Source organism: Suillus subalutaceus, assembly GCF_016647625.1.
Source record: "Suillus subalutaceus strain FC151 chromosome Unknown DFJ58scaffold_72, whole genome shotgun sequence".
Classification (NCBI taxonomy): Eukaryota; Fungi; Basidiomycota; class Agaricomycetes; order Boletales; family Suillaceae; genus Suillus; species Suillus subalutaceus.
Genome location: NW_024540321.1, coordinates 93854 through 112064, shown reverse-complemented (window position 1 = coordinate 112064; position 18211 = coordinate 93854). Strand labels below are relative to the sequence as shown.

Genomic DNA, 18211 nt, shown 5'->3' with positions numbered 1-18211 from the left:
CTAACGTACAACACGATCACAGACGACTGCCATTACGTTGACTCTCTTGTTCCGGCCTGTCGGCGCTGTAAGCATTATTCCTACTGTTTCTTTCTACATATTGTAAGAACGGAGCGTTTGATCCCGCGGAACCAATTCTCGTAGCCGCCATGTGCCCCATTTTAGCTTAGGTGTGTGTTTCATAGAAATATTCATTCAAAGTTCGCTAAGTAGCAGAAATTCTGACGCCTTGTCCTTAAACATCCTCATGTACCTTATGGAATTGCCGAAGGAAATTAAGGTCTAAAAATGGACTCGACGTTTTCTTGAGCGCTCGAGCTCTAGGCTATTGCTGACGTGTTCTTACACCATCTCCGCCGCATGAGCGCTCCACTTTCAAGTAATCGAGCCCCTGTCAACACTTCTTCTTTCCTCCGGAGCTGCACTGTTTCTGTATACTTTCTCTGTCAATTGTCATGGCGTCCTCCTGCTCTTTTCACCGTATTGTTGGCATTCAAATGCAACTCCTTACTCTCTTGAGAAGAAGCGCAGCCAAGGACTCACTCTCCGACGGAGATCCATGTAGCCCGCACCGTCCACAGGCGAACGGATCGCTTGTACCAACTAAACCTATCATTTCATAGATTATTTTCGGTATCTTATCTGACCGATTTCGCCGCAAGTGGCCATTGGTTTATAACTAGCTCCACACCTGTTGTGCCCTTTCACGAAATACACGAAATACGCGCAAACCATGCGAGCGCCCGTCACGCGTCACTCTCCGAAACCCGTTCTCCCCGGGTCAAGTTGGAACGAACCGACAGGAGGCGAGCCGGGTAGAACGACAGAAGGGTCGGCCATAATGCATTAATGATTAAGCAAGCGCGATCTATGTAGCGGTATACGCCAATAATAATAGACAAGTATGTACGCTCTAGAGGAGAACGAAAGCAGACAACGAAGATAATGTCGCATACTGCCGCCGGAAAAGGCCGAATTCGCGGAGCAAGGTCCGCGTCGGCAACCCTGATCCCTAGTCCGGTATTGCTATGGGTGGAATATGGGGACTTTCATCAGCCTCAGCTCTTGAGGACTTGCCCGTTGAACTTCGTGGGATTGAAAGCAGGGTTTTGCAGGAAGGCTATGCTGTCGGATACCTGATTGCAGCCGTTATCAATCTGACCTTGGTAGCCCAGCGCGGATGGCGGGTACTTTTCTGGACTGGATCAGGCATCAGCTTTTTTGCTGCAGTCAGTCGTGTTCTTGTCCCAGAGAGCGCGTTCTTTCTGCGTGCCAAAGAACAAGAAATGGCGAGAGGGACTAACGCCTCGCAGAAAACCAAGATTTTCATCAAAGAAACGAAGGATATGCTTAAGCGTCACTGGCTCCTATGCATTTATGCTGTGCTCTTAATGACAGGCGAGTCTTCTCTTGTCCCTAACAATCAACATATCAACATTCCTGTGCAGGATTCAACTTCTGGTCTCACGGTTCACAGGTAGGTGCATCTCGTGTATCAAAATTCGCGGGGCGAGCTCATAATGATATACACGCTCAGGGTTTATATCCCACATATCTGGAGACTACCAAGGGTTTTAGTGCTCACGATGCCACTGTTGCGACCATTATCGGCAATTGTGTGAGTCTTATAAAATTATCTGTGCAAATTTTCAATGTGCACTAACAGGGTGTGGCAGTTGCGTGAGTTGTCAATCGGTTCTGTATGCATTTCAAGTTCTGGGGGTCATACAGCAGCGGCGTTATCGCTGGATGGGCCAGCCAGTACATCGGACGCCACCTGGCGATCGTGTATGTGCCTTTAATAAATGATGATTTCATGATTTTACACAAATTCCATCAGAATTTTTACGCCTCTCATCGGAGGTAAGCACCAATCCTGGTGATACTGAACAAAACTGATGTTCTTTCGCAGTGTTCATTCCATTATGGGTTATACTCACCTCATTCTCTGCCCTCTCTGCTGGAACATTCTGTATCCGAGTTGGTGTTCAGGGCGCTTGGGGGTGCTTGTCACTCTCATGCAAACTTACCAAATCACCTATAAGGGTGCGAAGTGGATGCTGCCCATGGTCCTCGGGGAATATTGCACGTCTCAATCTTACACTTGTGTTGGTTCTTCCTGACGTTTGGCTGTAGTTTATGTTATAGGTTTCGGATTTCGCTTCGTTTTGCATTATAATCCTGATTCACTGGGGATTTACATCGCCGAATACTTGATGATCGTATTATCTGTGAGTCAGCGTCAAATTGCAACGGTAGTCGTTTGTTAATCCTTTATAAAGCCCTGTTTTTTCATTGCCACGAATTACGTTCTCCTCGGTCGTCTTGCCAGGGAAATTGACTGCGTCCATCGGGTCTTGCTTCCAGTGAGACGGCTCACCCTCGTTTTTGTCTCGTCTGACGTGATTACCTTCGTTATCCAGGTGAGTATCGACTTATTTTTTTCAATGAGCTTCTCTGACGATGTTTTGCCAAAGGCGGCAGGAGCCTCAATAACTACGTCCACCGTTTACAGTTCTGCTTTGACAGGACTTCATGTATGTTTCTGTACCCGCGTTTTTCCCAATCTGAGTGAGCTCTAATCATCTCTGTCAGATCTTTTTGGCCGGCCTCGTTTTGCAACTGGTCTCCGTCAGTTTATTCAGTGTCATTTACGCACGATTCCTCTACAAGGTCCACGCTGAAGAGCAGACCATTTGGATGCGAGACTCAAAGCAATACTGGAATAGCGACTGGCGAACACTCGCCGCTGCCGCAGCGGTCAGCTGTATCGGCATTCTGGTTTGTCTTTCACGCAGAAACCTTGTCGCCTTTAACAAACGCTTGTACAGATTCGTTCATGCTACCGTGTTGCGGAGGTCGCTCAGGGGCTTTGACGGCAGCCTCAGCTCAAGTGAGACAGCCTTCTACCTGGGTGATACGCTTCCCCTTTTTGTGGCCATCGTGATCTATGTTCCGTTCTGGCCCGGAAGGTTCATCACAGCCAAGCTAGCGCCCTCCTTCAACGAACTGCAGAATGGTCAGAAGTTGTCATTTCCTCGCAGTACTTTAGGTTACAACCATGAAGTACCCACAATGGTGCTACACGACTGCTAACTACACATATTCATTGCTTATTATATCAGGATACACATAACAAACGAATAGGTGCTATATAGGGACCTTGCGGATCCGGTAGTGTCAGTTCACGTATGTTGGTCCAGTGGCGAGAGCGCTTGAGTAGGATGTTGATTACAGTCCCATTTAGAGTGCTTATTATATAGAAGGAACGACTGTCCTATATCAGGTTTGAGTATACGGAGACTATTGAGGAGTACGTACTCGAAAGTACTCAGGATAGAACGATCGGACTGAATGAATACATTTGCCATACGCGAGGGCTGGCACAATTTCACACCAACATCAGAGAAAACCTCCGTCAGGAAATTCATTACAATATTCAAACTCGAGCTTAAAACAGTCGAATGTAGTATTTTAACAGAAATCATTGTATTTTAGAATATCCTATCGGTCAGATTATACTTATTAGTTAAATAAGTATACCTGTCACTGAACGAGTTTACGAAGAAGGTAGAACAAAGCTCTAGAACAGTACTGCTCGTCCATTGGCGAGGTGCTACTGGGCCGAATGATGTACACCGCTGCGAATATCAGAAACATCAATAGTGCTGGAGAGACATTCCGTTACGAATGAGGCGGGAAACTTTATACAAACCATGATTTACTTCAGGTTGCCCGAATGGCATGAACCATTGCACATAAGCAAAGTGGGTAAGTCACTTAGCAGGTGTGCGAAATAAGGCAGCTGACTTGTGCAACGCAATACCCTAAAATTCATGAACATTAGTCTACACCCGGACTCATCTGCAGGCAGAGCGATCACATTTCCAGTAGTTTTTATTGTTTGTATTGGTACCTAGATGCATTTTGATACCAATCAATCCATGAAAAGTACAGGTGGTCGCCATATGGTGCTGGTGAAAAAGAGCAATGAGAAGGGGCAACAGATGAGAGCCTATGAGAGCTTGCGTCAGTGCTGCACAGCTGGACACGATTGACACCGAGCCAGCGGCTATTCGTGCTTATATATGTTAGATTAGAAATATGGCCATATCATGTTGGTTGGTTTTCAGGGATGCTGTTTTCGATTTACGGTCGAGCTTGAATGTGCTGGATTGAAAGCGAACATGATACAAGGCAGGCCATGTATCTTTTCTGTATGAGGAATCTGAACCTCCACGAATCTGCGACGAAGAGCGGTAGTGCGGACTCGCGCATTTCGTACCAATCCGTTTTCGACGGACATGTTTCGTTGTATTACACATACAACATTTACTTTGGGATCCAATTGATGGGGAGGTATTCGGATGAGTCAACATCGCGAGGTAGTCTAGAGTTTGCTCGAGTGCGTCTGGTGTACGCCAAAGCCATGACGGAGGAATATAGTTAGGAGAAAAATGTGGGATCGCACGTGGAGCAGGCATTGGAAATTAAGATAGAGTACAATTGCAAAAGGAGGAGTATGGAGGTAAGCACGCGAATTGCTTCCGCGGGATTAAACGTTCCGTTATAGCATTCATCACGTCATGCTGTGTTGTCTCGTCCACCGCGTCATATAACCATGACACAAACAACGGAGACTGTTAAGACCGGTAGTAAGTATGTCTAGGGTGTAAGCATAGTCCTAGTGGTACGGACATTTGAGGGATCCGCGTTTGTGATGATAAGCGTGACTTAGAGTTAACGACGGCCTCTAGCAGGGGCAGTAGAGCGGTGGGCTTAAAGTTTGCACCCTGGCACGCGATCGAACCATGCGAGACGCACACGCGGATGGACACCGCGCCAAGGTCATCTAGATATGGCGCCATTTGAAATGTAGTTAATGTGGAGCTCAATCTGTGGAAACACTGGATGAGATTGCGCGTTCCTAGGTTTTTTGCTTTGTGAATCGGTGTGGACGAGGAGGAGGAGCGGAGCGCTCGAGCCCCGATGATCACTTCGGAATCGGGAATCCCCGACCCGTTAACGATGATCACCACGTTTACTTTGTTTCTTGACCAACGACTCTATCTATGCTATCGATGAGATGTTTACCCTGTCGCCCACTGAGCCGACTAACGTTCACGCTAGGTAGTATATATTAAACTTCCATCATACGCGACAAGCTCGGTACAGAACCGACAAACCGTATCTCATCAGAACCCCATTACCCTATAGGCAAGATGCGGCAAACAAACCCTGACCGAATTCGATTTAGCAGACTATCTGAACGAGTTCGAATTTGTCCAAGATGTGATGCCCGTTAACTGATATGCATGGTCCATCCATATGGGTCTGGGGGTTACTTGGAAACAGAAGTGCAAATTGAGTATGTAAAAAACTCATCCCCGCCCTTATACATCTCGCACTTACCATGATTTGTCGATTATCACAGGGTGATGGTTTGTCCTATCCTGTGATCCGAGATGAAATGCAGTGCTCAAAAGTGGAAATTGTAGCTCCCTACTGTTACGATACCGATCACACAGGACTCCAGAGTCACCCGAGTCAACTTTCTCAGCATGAAGGTTTGATCTGAGTGATATTAGAAGCACCACTTTGTATAGAGAATCACTGATGGCATGAAGCGTGAGTACCTGCGGCCAAAGAACCGTAATGGCGGGCTTGCCCACCGGGTGCCTGAGCTCAGGGGATCCTGACCGCCTCCCGAATATAAAGATGATCTCATGTTGGCCCTCTTCTGAGATCAGACTATCTCTATCATGCCACCGAGATTTATTCGCGAGCTCATCCCGCCTCGCGAGACTCGTGCCCCTCTCGGTGCTGTAGTTGTTGCCCTCAAAAGTCTCACCTGGGTGCAGTGGGCTCAGTTCTGGTGTGGGTCAGTGTCTTATCTCCTTCATAATATCATATTTACCACATATCACAATAGCTGGTTTGCTTGGACGTGCGACGCCATTGATTACGTCGCAGTAACGCTTACAGTACCGCTCTTGTCTAAACAATTTGGAAAGTCAACGAGTGCGATCGTATGCCCTTTCCCTTCCTTTGTTGTTTTTTCGCGTCGCTGATGCACAACTCGGACACGGTCAAAGACGACCGCCATAACGTTAACGCTCTTATTCCGAGCAGTCGGCGCCGTAAGTGCTACACCTGCTATTCCCTGCCAAGCTCACCATTTCCTAGGTGATATTTGGTATGATATCTGACCGGTATGGGCGCAAGTGGCCCTTGGTTGTTAATCTCCTTATCTGCTGTGTGCTCGAACTGGGAACTGGCTTTGTCGACACCTATTCACAATTCCTCGCCTGTCGTGCTCTATTCGGTATTGCTATGGGTGGAATCTGGGGACTTTCGTCATCTTCAGCTCTTGAGAACTTACCCGTTGAGCTTCGCGGGCTTGCAAGTGGGATTTTGCAGGAAGGCTATACTGTCGGCTACATCCTTGCAGCTGTTATAAACTTGACCTTGGTAGCCCAACATGGATGGCGGGCGCTTTTTTGGGCCGGAGCAGGCATCACCTGTTTCGGCGCAGTCGTCCGTGCTCTTATTCCTGAGAGTCCGTTCTTCTTGCATGCCAAGGAACAAGAGAAGGCGAAAGGGACCAATACCTCGCAGGGTTTCCTTAGACAAACAAAGGAAATGCTTAAGCTTCACTGGCTCTTGTGCATTTATGCAGTGCTCTTAATGACAGGTTTGACTCTCTTTTACTTCCTAACACCTACATACCAACACCTCCCTGCAGGGGTCAATTTCTTGTCTCATGGTTCACAGGCACGCGCATACCACGTATGAACGTGCACTCGATAATGTAATGTCCGTCTAGGATCTTTATCCCACGTACCTCCAGATCACCAAGGGCTTCAGTGCTCACAATGCCACTGTCGCGACCATTATTGGCAACTGCGTGAGTCTTACAAACTTATCTACTTGTCAAATTTCAACGTGCCAAACAGGGAGCTATTATGTGAGTTGTTGGTTGGTTCCGCATGCAGCCTAAGTCCTGAGGGTCGTACAGCGGCGGTGCTATTGGTGGATGGGTGAGCCAGTACATTGGACGCCGCCTGACGATCGTGTATGTGCATCCAATAAATGATGTTTTCACGGCTTTACTCACCTTCCATAAGATTGTTTGTGCTTCTCGTCGCAGGTAAGCACCAATCCTAGTAATAGATAACGAGACTTATGTTCTTTCGCAGTGTTCATTCCATTATGGGTTCTACCCTCGTCATTCTCTGCCCTCTCTGCTGGAGCATTCTGTGTTCAATTAGGTGTTCAAGGCGCTTGGGGCGTCGTACGTGTTCGCCTACTCTCGTTGTGAACTTGACTCCTAACATCATCGTAGATCCCGATCCAACTGGCTGAGATGTCACCACCAGCATTCAGGGCAACGTTCCCTGGTGTCGTTTACCAGCTCGGCAATGTAGGTCGCATGGACATCATGCGATACGTATAGCTAACACGTTCGTGGTAGATGGTTTCTGCGGCATCAGCACAAATTGAAGCCAGTGAGTAGACAGTCACGTTCCCACTCGCAAATAAAGTTCTTACATTGATCAGCTGGCGGTGACAATTTGAAAACAACGATCATGGAAAATGGAGTCCTCACAGTAGTCCCAGACTATGCGACGGCGAGTCACTGAGTTCCGCTTCCGCACGGTCTCATTCATACTTCATCAGGTGCAAGCCATCTTCATTGGTTCCGTTGCTGCATTCGTGATCGTTATCGCACTCATTGTGCCCGAGTAAGCCCTGCGCATGACCTTGGACAGACAAATACTCACATCGCACTAGAAACCACGGTTCTAATTTCAAGAACGCCGATGCTGATTTCCGCGACGGGGATGAGGCTACGGATCACAAGTCACAGATATCATGTCATGAAGTGAACGAGAAGAGTAGTGCTTAGGTACCCCTTAACATCTTATTACTTGTCTACCACGAAACGAGACGAATTATTGCGTCCGTTTAAATGAACGGGTTTTATCCTCTACGATATAGTTGCGGTATGAGACACAGGGGTGCGCAATGGAATTCTGGCAAGCCAGGTGCGCTTCACCTGGCGTTGCAGATGGCGATTGTCTATTGTAACGAGTCTGGCAGGCGCCTTTCTTCCTCTGTTCACTCCATGTAACCAAATGTTGTGCTCGTATTCAACACATTTATCCTAATTATTTCTTAACCAGTACATGAAACGAAGTAGCATGTGGGTTTCCCCAGGCATTTCATCGCTACCACTGCCAACGTAGCTTCTGTGACTCAGTGAACTGTGGACAGCCCTTTCAGTCGATCGAATTTCGGGACAACTTGCGGCTCGTTCGAACTGAGATGATATTATGCGGTCAGCTAGGTAAATATAACAGTGGGCTCAGTGGGTATGAGATATGTAGTCCATATACAACATACATAAAAAAATTATCGAGTGATAGTGTCTTAGTAAATGAATTCATGACTAGTTGGAATGACGACGATGGCCAAAGAAAAATCCACAGCAGCTGACTCCGATTTCTTCTAGTCCGCTTGTCGAGGCTTGTATTTGTGTGAGCCGTCCTCGAGGCACAGGTGCCCCCATTGCAGGTTGGTCTGGTCGCGTTGAATTGTCGACCACATCGCCATTGGTGCGTAGTATGGTTGGAGCCGCTTCTGCGTTAGATCCAGGGGCAATAGCATATTTCTGTAGAGTGATTTCAATAATATGAAAGAGTAATGACGAGTTACTCACGTCTTCATCGCGCCAAGCAACAACATCGACGGGACGTCTGGAAGATCTTACGGGAAATAAGCTGGAATTCCAGTGCCAGAGCTGGCGTAGTATTGGTTGGGGCGCATTTGCAAGTCGAGTGCTGGAATGTATGGGTTTTTCCCCCTCGAAACTGCAGTAGTCGTTCCAAGATTGTTCGACGATCTTTGCTATCGAGGCACGCGGTGGGAGTGCGATCATAAGACGGCGGGCCCTGCTCATCGGCGCGAGGTTGATTTCGCTGTTTGCCTTTATCCTTTCTGGCGCAGAGTGACCGCGCTGAAGGCCGTGTTGAGATAACAGTGTGCGAAAGTTGAAACAGCACTTACATCATCAATACTTTCACCTTGTTCACCTTCGCATTCGCCTTCTGGCACTAGTCGGCTGTGTTTCGTGGTTGCGAGCTCCAGTGACGAGTTTGAGCGAACGCGACGACTGAAGAAATCACGCTTGGAGCGTTCTTGTGGAACAGACTCGTCTGGCGGTGGGCGACGTGGAAAGATAGCATTCCAAAGGGGGCGAGCCGAAAATAAGGAAGGGAGGTGGAAGCCAGGCGACGGCGATGGAAGATATTGTTGCGAAGACTAAAAGTACTTGTTGTCAGCGCCAATGCTCTTGCATGAAAACAATAATCTTACCTGGAAGAATGTGTCATCGTGCGCCTCCTCGATAAACTCATCACACCCCTTAGCGTCAGCCTGCAATAATACTGTGAGAAAGGAAGACAAGCAGTCAAATCTGAGGGTACTGACGTCGAGGTATGATGATGTGGAATTGGACCGAGTTTCCTGTTGTGTACTGCGTCTGCCACGTAGTGAAAGTGCTGGAAGCTGAGGAGCTATGTCTTTGACCGTCCATAGAGTGAGTTTCCCGTAGTCTCCGCCATATACTAGGTATTTCCCGTCTCGAGAGAAGGATACGCAGAAAAGGTTTGTACGATTCTCGGGCAATGGCGGGCCAAGTGGCTGGTGGGATTTTGTGTCCCATAGTTGTGCAATGCCGTTTGTGCCTACGCACGCAAGTACATTTTGTGTGGGTGAAAGTGCGATGGCATAGAGAGCATGGTCGTGCTGGAAGCGATGGAGTACTGCTCCTGATTTGCTCTGGAAAACACGTGCCAATTTGTCGGATGCGGAATAGAGTTTCTTGCTGTTTGACGACCACACCAAGGACGTTACAGGGAACCCCAGCTGGTCTTCGATAGGGCCGACAACGAGCTCGCCAGTCTTCTTGTTCCAGATGCAAACTGTCTTGTCGCCCCCACCTGATGCGATTCTCTTTCCAGAAGGCGCATATGCGAGACTCCGCACAATGTCCTGCTTCGTCTCTATCGGGCCCACCTTGATTTTTCCGCTTTTTGCTTTGCGAATCAGAATTGTTCCATCTTCGGACCCGCTGGCGATTTGTTTTCCGTTGGGTGACCACGAGAGCGACCACACCTTCTTGCCATTACCCGTCCAAACGCATTCGATCATCTCTCCATTGGTAGTCCACCGCTGAACAGTTCCGTCCTCTCTCCCACACGCAATTGTCTTCCCGTTCGGTGAAAGTGCCAGTGCATATATGCCTCCTCCCTCCCCTTTCCATGGTTCCCCGACAACAAGTCCCGTGTCGCAGTTCCACTTGCGCATAGTGCCGTCTTCTGAACTACTCACGATGTGGACATTGTCGTGCAAGAAAACGAAACTCCAAATCGCCTTATTGTGTCCTTCGAACTCGTGCTTTGTAGTTGATACTTTGGCTTGCGCTGAGGTTGAAGCTTCCTCAAGGGTCGGCTTTGTAGAAGATCCAGAAGTCATGACGTTACTGCAATCTGGTGGATCAGTTCGACTCTGTCACGGGTGGTGATCAATTATGGAGACGAATGAGTTGCCAGACACTCACTAGTCGGTATACTGGTCTGTTGCTTAGGGGAAAGCTAGAAAGACGGGCGAGCTTTTATGTTCAGCAAGTAGAAGGCATGGGTTCCGCGAGGCGTCGCTAATCGTCCATTCACAGGTTCATACCGCTACATAACAGTTTGATCTTCGCAAACCGTGGTCCCTATCACCCCGTTCGTCTGTTTCCGGTCGTCCTTGCATGGTGAATCATGCATCGATCCATATACTCAAGACAACGCATCGACCAGTAAGTAACATAGCTTCTCGCGTCTACGGTTTGCTTCAGAGCTCATGGAGTTGTATATTGTACTCTGCACTCTAACCATCTCTCGCTCCTTTAATGCTCTACTCTTACCCAGAACACCTTTCAGTACTCGCTGACGTCAGTATAGCATACGCGAGACGATATAGTTACTCTGTAGCCTAGTGCCAGTGAGTCAACTTCGTCCAAGTCTGACTGATTACATGACAGAATACAAAGCATAATACCCATCGTCCCTTCAATGAATGGAACTCGGACCCACGGCACATTAGTATGCGCTTCGACTATGGGACGGGACTTCCAGAATACCAATCGCGAGGAAGTCATCGAAGTACCACCAGTCAGGCGCATCTTGAGCACCTTCTCTGGGAACGTCGTAGTCAATGCCTGCCTGAGCTCGAACGGCTTAAAACTTAAAACACATCGTGCGGCGCGCAGTCATCCTGCCAAGCACTATACACCGCATTCTCACACCGATTGACGGCGTATTGGTTTAGGTCATCTGTGATCCACGCGACTTCAGTGTATATCCTTATACCATGATGATGATGCTAATATTAATGTTCATACCCTGGACCCTGGTTAAAGCCTGGCCCGTCTTGCGCAGCACGAGTTGAAGAAGACTTCCTAAAGCACTAAGCAGTCCATGCAGGCAAGTTGTTCCGATAATTGAATGCTGCCAGTGCGAACTCTTGTCTTCCTCTACGAAGAAGGTCGACGACCTATGCGAGATGGAGTTCAGCTGGATTGACTCGTTTGCTCGTGGCCGGAATTGATCGATCTTGGAGAGCCTTCGACGTGCCTTGAACACCGATATTAAATAAAATAATGTCAAGGGCCCACGCCAGGAGGGCTGGGCTGCATCAACTAGATGACATGGCTTATGTTTGAAAAGACAACTCTGCGGCCCGAATATGCATCTCTTCAGTAAATTTCGCGCATCCAGTTATGCAGTTATCTACAGCGATTTTTTTGGTTGCCAAGTAGACCTGCACGCGGAGCCGCAGGTACTACATATTTATTGAGAGGCAGAGCTACCACGCTCGTCCTTGACGACTTTTTTTGTAAGGATGTATTCTTGTTAGTTTGTCATTTCCGGATCACTGTAGCAAAGCGAACAAGGCTGCAGTCGATGTCTAGGCGCCAGGCGCCGGTAGCAAAGCCAGACAGCACCGAAACATCATAGACTAGGGGATGTGTTTCACCGTTCATACGTACTTCCCAAAGAAAGGTATTAGTGATTGTGCGAGGGTATAACTGAAGACCAGCTTCGGCCCAACGACAAGAATCTGCATCCGCAAGTGATTAGTACGAAGTTGAACTAGGATAAATGGCAATCACTTTTGGAGTTCAAGCCCTTGAAGAACGCTGTAGGGCCTTCATTCCGGATAAGGTCCCTCATGACCGTCAGGCCAGGCACCTTCTGCTCGAAATTTGCATTCTGGATACGAGTCTTGACTGTGTCTAGGGGCGCTGCAATTGTGATCGATGCAACAGCTCCTGCGATAGATGCAATGAAGTTTTGGGTCCACGTGGCTTTGGAATAGTCAGTGACGCCAAGGGCGTACTCCTTCGTAACCGCCGACGCGCCGAAGAGCTGGAATAGAAGTTCAGAACGATGGGTCCGGCCATCTAAGTAGACTTACCGCAAAGGAGCCTGGCGCATTACGCGCCATGGTCCAACCCCATCCACGGTATAGGGTGGTGCCTTCCTCCATGAATATCCGAAGGACTCCTCGTCCACGGAACGCCTCGGGGTTGACTTGTCGTTTTATCTTCAGGGCGTCTAAGGGAAGTAGGACCTGATAGAACATTACTAACCCGTCAGGAAGCTAAGGTGAAAGATGACTCACAACTTCACCAATACCAGTCAAGCTGCGCGGAGCAATCAGCATATTTGCATTCACCACGTGAAAAATGAAATTTGCCTGCCAGCAGTCGCCTGCATCATCATCTTGCCCTTCCTCTCGCCAAACACGCTCGTGAATTCGTCCTTGTAATTTCGCGTAATGATCTCGTTGAACCACGGCTGCCCACCGAACTTGTATATCCGTTGAGAAACTTTGTACCCTGCTGCATACCCAAGACCGGGGAAGAGAGACAAAAGTTTTTTGGGTAACGATGCCGTAGCGTAGTCGCGGAATACGATCGGGGAGAGCGTCGAGAAGGATACCTGGACGTCAAGGGCAAGGGTGGTCAATAAATTACAGTAAATGAGTTTTATAATAATAATGTACTTTGGCTTTATTGCTCATAAGCCGTTTTGCTACTGTGTCAACTGGGTGAAATACCAGTAACTCGGCGACACCTAATGGCCATGGCAGTGAGCTACTTTGTTGCTTGTACAGCAGACCGGGACTAAGGTACAAACCAGATGCACCAGAACCTAGAACCCGGGCAGTCCCTGATTCTTTACTTTTCCCAGAAGTTGGAGGAGACATAGTTGCGAGGTTCTGGTAGACGGGGGAGATAGCTGAAGTAGTTTGGAGGCGTCTCTATACGTGTCAATGACCCGACCTGCTTATACATGCTTGCATTAAATTTCCTTCAAGTGCGCCATATGTGTTTATACTTGTTTGTCCAGTGATAACGAATGGCTTAAATATAGCAAAATAGCATTCAACTGGATTTATAGGCTAAATTGACCTAAATTTGAGAAAGTCTGCCAAGTCCAGACTCCACTGAGCGGATGAATTTGAAATTCAGCATCTAATCACGGAAGACGGGCCCAGAGCAGAATCCAATGAGAAGAATGACTACTGTCACCGTCTCCCACACTCCGTTAATTGGTTCTCACTGAAATGAAGAGTTTGGGTATCACGCTGGCCTCGTGATCGCTAACAACCTACATGGTCAAGAACATAGTCTGGGAAATTGGAATCACCTCTAACTGGGGCCGTGTCGTAAGCCTTTTGTTTCTCAATTCTATCCCACCACCATGTTCACCAAAGCGAGGGCTTTTAGCATCCTCTGTTTCGCGCTCGCAGCTGGTGCGACAACCCAGACGTTCCTTGGTTTAGGCACTCCCAACCGTGGAACTTCAAGGCAGCCAGTGAAGTCGTTTACACAGTCCTTCACAGCGCCTTACGACGAAGGGTTGTTTATGCCTGTTGAGGAACTCAGTGCACTTTCAGAGGCACAATTCACCACCCTCGGCCATCCTGTATTCCCAAACTATAGCGTCCGGATTAAGAAGTCATCTGATTTCTGTGATGGAACTGTGAAGTGAGTACAGTCTGCAGATATTTAGGACTGATATGATAACGTGTGTAAATCTCAGCACTTACACGGGGTACATTGATATCGAGGCCAGGCATCTATTCTTTTACTTTTTCGAGAGTAGGAACGATCCTGCCAAAGACGATGTGATCTTCTGGACCAATGGTGGTGAGTTGTCTTGTAGGCAGAGTTCTGTTACGGTTCATGCAACGCGTTTATCAGGCCCTGGGTGTTCCTCCAGTCTTGGTGTCTACGTGGAACTAGGACCTTGTCGAGTGGTGAACGACACTAGCACGGTGTTCCATCCCGAGTCCTGGAACTCTAATGCCAATATCTTCTTCGTGGATCAGCCAATTGGTGTTGGTTTCTCGTACGCAGATTATGGAGAGACCGTGGTAGGTCGACCGTCCGTTGCATGAAACCACACTATTAATAAACGTCTGGCAAGAGCACTACTGAGGAAGCTTCGAAAGATATCGCTGCGTTTGTTGCGATTTTCTTTGAAAATTTCACTCAGTTCAAAGGACGTGCGTTCCACATGGCGGGAGAGTCTTATGGAGTACGTATGGTTCCTACCGTTCCGGTGTGGAGAGAGATTAATCGGAAAACTCAAGGGGCGTTACGTCCCAGTCTTTGCTGCTGCAGTCTACGACCAGAATGCCATGTTGACTGCAGCTGGTGTGACGCCAATCAACCTCCAGTCTATCATGATCGGTAACTATCGGCACCAGAAACAATGTTTCATTAGCTTATCCCATGTGCAGGTAACGGTATAACCGACTTTTACACAATGTCGGCGGCCTATGTAGACATGCAATGCACTGGCGCATCAGTCTTCCCTGTGCAGAGCATCTCGTATGTGAATTTCGACATTGACATTTATTGACTGACGTACATATCTCTTCCAGTTCCTGCAATCGTATGAAGCAAGCGGTTCGGTGTCTTTATACAGGTGACATTGTTGGAAGCTGACCCAGTTTACATAGCTCCCTCGGTGCCAAAAGTGGTTGACGGAGTCGTGCATTGATCAGTTCGATTTAATGAACTGTGAAGCAGCTTCGAACTTCTGTGACACCGAGATATCAGAACCTTTTTTCGCGACCGGTAGGTTTAATGATCTCCTTGTCCAGGTGCACACGTTCATATTATGGGTAGGCATGAATCCCTACGATCTCAGCAAGGCCTGCGATGGACCTATCGCAGAGACGTTATGTTACCCGATCACGCTGTGAGCCGACAGTCTTTTTGTGCAACCAGCATAGCTAACTCCATGCTAGGTCTATGGCAAAATACCTTGACCAAGCCCTCCGTGCGTCACAAACTCGGCGTGGATCCCGCTGTCACAGGTAACTATAGCTCCTGCAGTGATCCCGTTGGACAGGCTTTCTCGTTGGCTATGGATGAGTATCACGCAACATACCCTCACGTTGCCGCACTTCTTGAGCGCGGCGTACGCGCATTGATATATGTGGGTTCGTATGACTGGATTTGCAACTGGCTTGGTAACCAGGCGTGGACGCTCAACATGGAGTGGAGCGGCAAAGAGGCGTTTGGGCAGCAACCGCTCGAGTCTTGGCTGGTTGAGGGGAAAGTTGCTGGAAAGACTAGGAGTGCAAATGGACTCACGTTTGCTACTGTGGATGGTGCAGGCCATATGGTCAGTCTCAAGCTCTTCAACTTCGTTGCAATGCCGACTCAAAGTCACAGGTCCCGCTCGACAAACCCAAAGAAGCACTCACCATGGTACAACGTTGGTTGGCTGGAAGTGGTTTGTAGGTGTTCACACAAATACCCAAGTATATCCGTTTATAGTACGTTCCCCGACAAAACTTGGAAGCAGATACAATTTTATTTTGAGTTCTCCCTCAATATGCCTGATGGTATCCGTTAGAAGACGACAGTTCATCGCAAAGCATGCACGAAGGACATTCACGCAGCCCCGACTTAGACTTTCAAGTACCAGACGACCAATATGAACTCTGTTATTCACCTAATTCCCCCTACTCTGGCTTCTCAGTTCCAGACTCGTCCGAAGCTTCCGATTCCCGTATTACGACCGCGTGCTCTGAAATCGATGTAACCGAACTACTCAGACTGAATACTCCTGACTCTATTTCAATTGTTCAAGGCGCAACAACTGGAAGTTAGCATCAGCCTGCAATAAAGATGGAGACTGCGATATCCTGATTGCAACGTGTGGTCCCAAACGAACATTCCGTCTAACATTCCACTATGGTCCGAAGGACAATTCAAGTCCTTGAGCAATCACCGAGGCAGCAAAAAGTGAACGCGAAGATACTTGACTATATAATGTCATTGTTACAGTCACAAACTAAGTACATCATGACGCTGGTAGACCCTTAGAGACAACATCTTTTTAATAACAAGCGGTGAACTAAATGTTATCCTGCGTCCTCCTGGTGCTCCTGCCAGTCTTGCGTAGCAAACACTGTTTGATTTATTTCCGACGTTTTGATGAGCTATTAGCGGTGTCCGATTCGAGTACGCTGTTGCTATTGATCAGACACTCGTCCACAGTTCGCTTTCTGGATGTGCCAACAGCGGTGTTGGGCCTTGGAGAGGGAAAGGGTGGCCGAAGCTTCCGTTGTTGAGTGCCGGGAATTGGGACCGATGGCTGGCAACCGTTTATTGGGCTGTGCGTTGAAGGCTCAAACTAAGGATGAGAGAATTAAAGGAGGTTCCACAAGATGAAAAAAAAAGTCAAACCTGAGGCAAGGCAATAACCTTTGCAAGTTTCTGCCCCTCGGATAAAATATCAAGACAAGACCGCAGTCCCTTCAAACACCACTGCTGTTCGAGCCAGGAAAGGAGGTGACGATTCCAGAAAACCTGAAATATATGGCTGAGAGAGTCGTCCCATGGATTTGGAGCACGCGACAGGTGAACAACCCAGTTTTGAGATGCATACTTAAGAGCGTCGGAAGATGACTGACTTCGTCCCTGTGCCTCGTTTGCAAAGGCTGTAAAGAGATTCATAGCACGGATGATCTCCCTGTCAGGAACTTCTGGCGATGCAGAGGTGAAATGATCTTGGGGTATCAACGCCAGGAACATTGGAAACATCAAGAAATCCGGTAAGCTTTTGAGCTGCTGGAATACTTGAAAGGTTGGCAGCAAAGCCAATTCTGGGGCAATGATATAGTTGCTGACTGCTTCCAACGTACTCGAGAATTCTTCCATGGTCGCCCATACGGACCCCGCAGGAGTGGACTGCCACGCTTGGCCATGGGGCGTCTGGATCCAGTTTTCGGCCGCCAAGGGTCTGCAGCCACTCTCGTCCTCCCTCGGTCTGCAGCCACTCTCGTCCTTCCTCGGTGTCCAGCCACTCTCGTCCTTCCTCGGTGTCCAGCCACTCTCGTCCTCCCTCGGTCTGCAGCCACTCTCGTCCTGCCTCGGCGTCCAGCCACTCTCGTCCTTCCTCGGTGTCCAGCCACTCTCGTCCTCCCTCGGTGTCCAGCCACTCTCGTCCTCCCTCGGTCTGCAGCCACTCTCGTCCTTCCTCGGTGTCCAGCCACTCTCGTCCTCCTCGGTGTCCAGCCACTCTCGTCCTCCCTCGGTCTGCAGCCACTCTCGTCCTGCCTCGGTGGTCCAGCCACTCTCGTCCTTCCTCGGTGTCCAGCCACTCTCGTCCTCCCTCGGTGTCCAGCCACTCGAGTCCTTCCTCGGTGTACAGCCACTCTCGTCCTGCCTCGGTCTGCAGCCACACTCGTCCTTCCTCGGTGTCCAGCCACTCTCGTCCTCCTCGGTGTCCAGCCCTCTCGTCCTCCTCGGTGTCCAGCCACTCTCGTCCTCCCTCGGTCGCAGCCACTCTCGTCCTTCTCGGTGTCCAGCCACTCCTCCTCCTTCACGGCCTGCAGCCACTCTCGTCCTGCCTCGGTCTGCAGCCAATCTCGTCCTGCCTCGGTCTGCAGCCAATCTCGTCCTCTCCAGGTCTGCAGCCACTGGAGTCCTCTCCGGTCTGCAGCCACTCGAGTCCTTCCTCGGTGTCCAGCCACTCTCGTCCTCCCTCGGTCTGCAGCCACTCGGGTCCTTCCTCGTTATGCAGCCAATTGAGTCCTCTCCAGGTCTGCAGCCAATCTCGTCCTGCCT

General features: G+C 48.9%; 6 protein-coding genes across 6 annotated transcripts; 4 read left to right on the top strand and 2 right to left on the bottom strand.

The window, feature by feature from the left end:
• The first annotated feature begins 1571 nt into the window (after window positions 1–1571).
• Window positions 1572–2999, top strand: DFJ58DRAFT_446924 (uncharacterized protein). The gene is made up of 9 exons (XM_041380444.1): window positions 1572–1618; window positions 1667–1788; window positions 1841–1863; window positions 1913–2085; window positions 2137–2231; window positions 2283–2366; window positions 2478–2537; window positions 2596–2781; window positions 2832–2999. The coding sequence occupies exons 2-9, from the start codon at window positions 1750–1752 to the stop codon at window positions 2874–2876; spliced, it is 705 nt and encodes a 234-aa protein (XP_041242594.1). The 5' UTR covers window positions 1572–1618; window positions 1667–1749; the 3' UTR covers window positions 2877–2999.
• Window positions 3000–5762: 2763 nt separating this feature from the next.
• On the top strand, window positions 5763–7981 carry DFJ58DRAFT_704581 (carboxylic acid transporter protein; the record flags this gene model as incomplete). Its single annotated transcript, XM_041383676.1, has 15 exons — window positions 5763–5881; window positions 5933–6029; window positions 6096–6140; window positions 6187–6694; window positions 6746–6789; window positions 6827–6907; window positions 6957–6967; window positions 7019–7075; window positions 7128–7150; window positions 7200–7294; window positions 7346–7423; window positions 7475–7508; window positions 7561–7631; window positions 7681–7745; window positions 7795–7981. The coding sequence occupies 15 exons, from the start codon at window positions 5763–5765 to the stop codon at window positions 7907–7909; spliced, it is 1443 nt and encodes a 480-aa protein (XP_041242593.1). The 3' UTR covers window positions 7910–7981.
• Window positions 7982–8345: 364 nt separating this feature from the next.
• Window positions 8346–10763, bottom strand: DFJ58DRAFT_446888 (WD40-repeat-containing domain protein). Its single transcript, XM_041380443.1, has 5 exons — window positions 9493–10763; window positions 9379–9438; window positions 9070–9324; window positions 8723–9019; window positions 8346–8674 (listed from the first exon to the last, which is right to left on the bottom strand). The coding sequence occupies exons 1-5, from the start codon at window positions 10537–10539 to the stop codon at window positions 8453–8455; spliced, it is 1881 nt and encodes a 626-aa protein (XP_041242592.1). The 5' UTR covers window positions 10540–10763; the 3' UTR covers window positions 8346–8452.
• Window positions 10764–12090: 1327 nt separating this feature from the next.
• On the bottom strand, window positions 12091–13323 carry DFJ58DRAFT_716865 (mitochondrial carrier protein; the record flags this gene model as incomplete). Its single annotated transcript, XM_041384274.1, has 7 exons — window positions 12091–12203; window positions 12224–12479; window positions 12529–12684; window positions 12736–12757; window positions 12811–13055; window positions 13120–13190; window positions 13254–13323. 7 exons carry the CDS (start codon window positions 13321–13323, stop codon window positions 12091–12093), a joined length of 933 nt encoding a protein of 310 aa, XP_041242591.1.
• A 439-nt stretch (window positions 13324–13762) lies between these two features.
• Window positions 13763–15970, top strand: DFJ58DRAFT_794371 (Alpha/Beta hydrolase protein). The gene is made up of 11 exons (XM_041390445.1): window positions 13763–14107; window positions 14163–14269; window positions 14324–14496; window positions 14550–14660; window positions 14716–14815; window positions 14866–14956; window positions 15010–15034; window positions 15088–15205; window positions 15257–15313; window positions 15379–15758; window positions 15809–15970. Exons 1-11 carry the CDS (start codon window positions 13821–13823, stop codon window positions 15875–15877), a joined length of 1518 nt encoding a protein of 505 aa, XP_041242590.1. The 5' UTR covers window positions 13763–13820; the 3' UTR covers window positions 15878–15970.
• Window positions 15971–16389: 419 nt separating this feature from the next.
• Window positions 16390–16881, top strand: DFJ58DRAFT_794365 (uncharacterized protein). The gene is given in 5 exon segments (XM_041390444.1): window positions 16390–16412; window positions 16425–16751; window positions 16762–16777; window positions 16790–16792; window positions 16837–16881. 1 exon segment carries the CDS (start codon window positions 16501–16503, stop codon window positions 16711–16713), a length of 213 nt encoding a protein of 70 aa, XP_041242589.1. The 5' UTR covers window positions 16390–16412; window positions 16425–16500; the 3' UTR covers window positions 16714–16751; window positions 16762–16777; window positions 16790–16792; window positions 16837–16881.
• Window positions 16882–18211: the final 1330 nt, after the last annotated feature.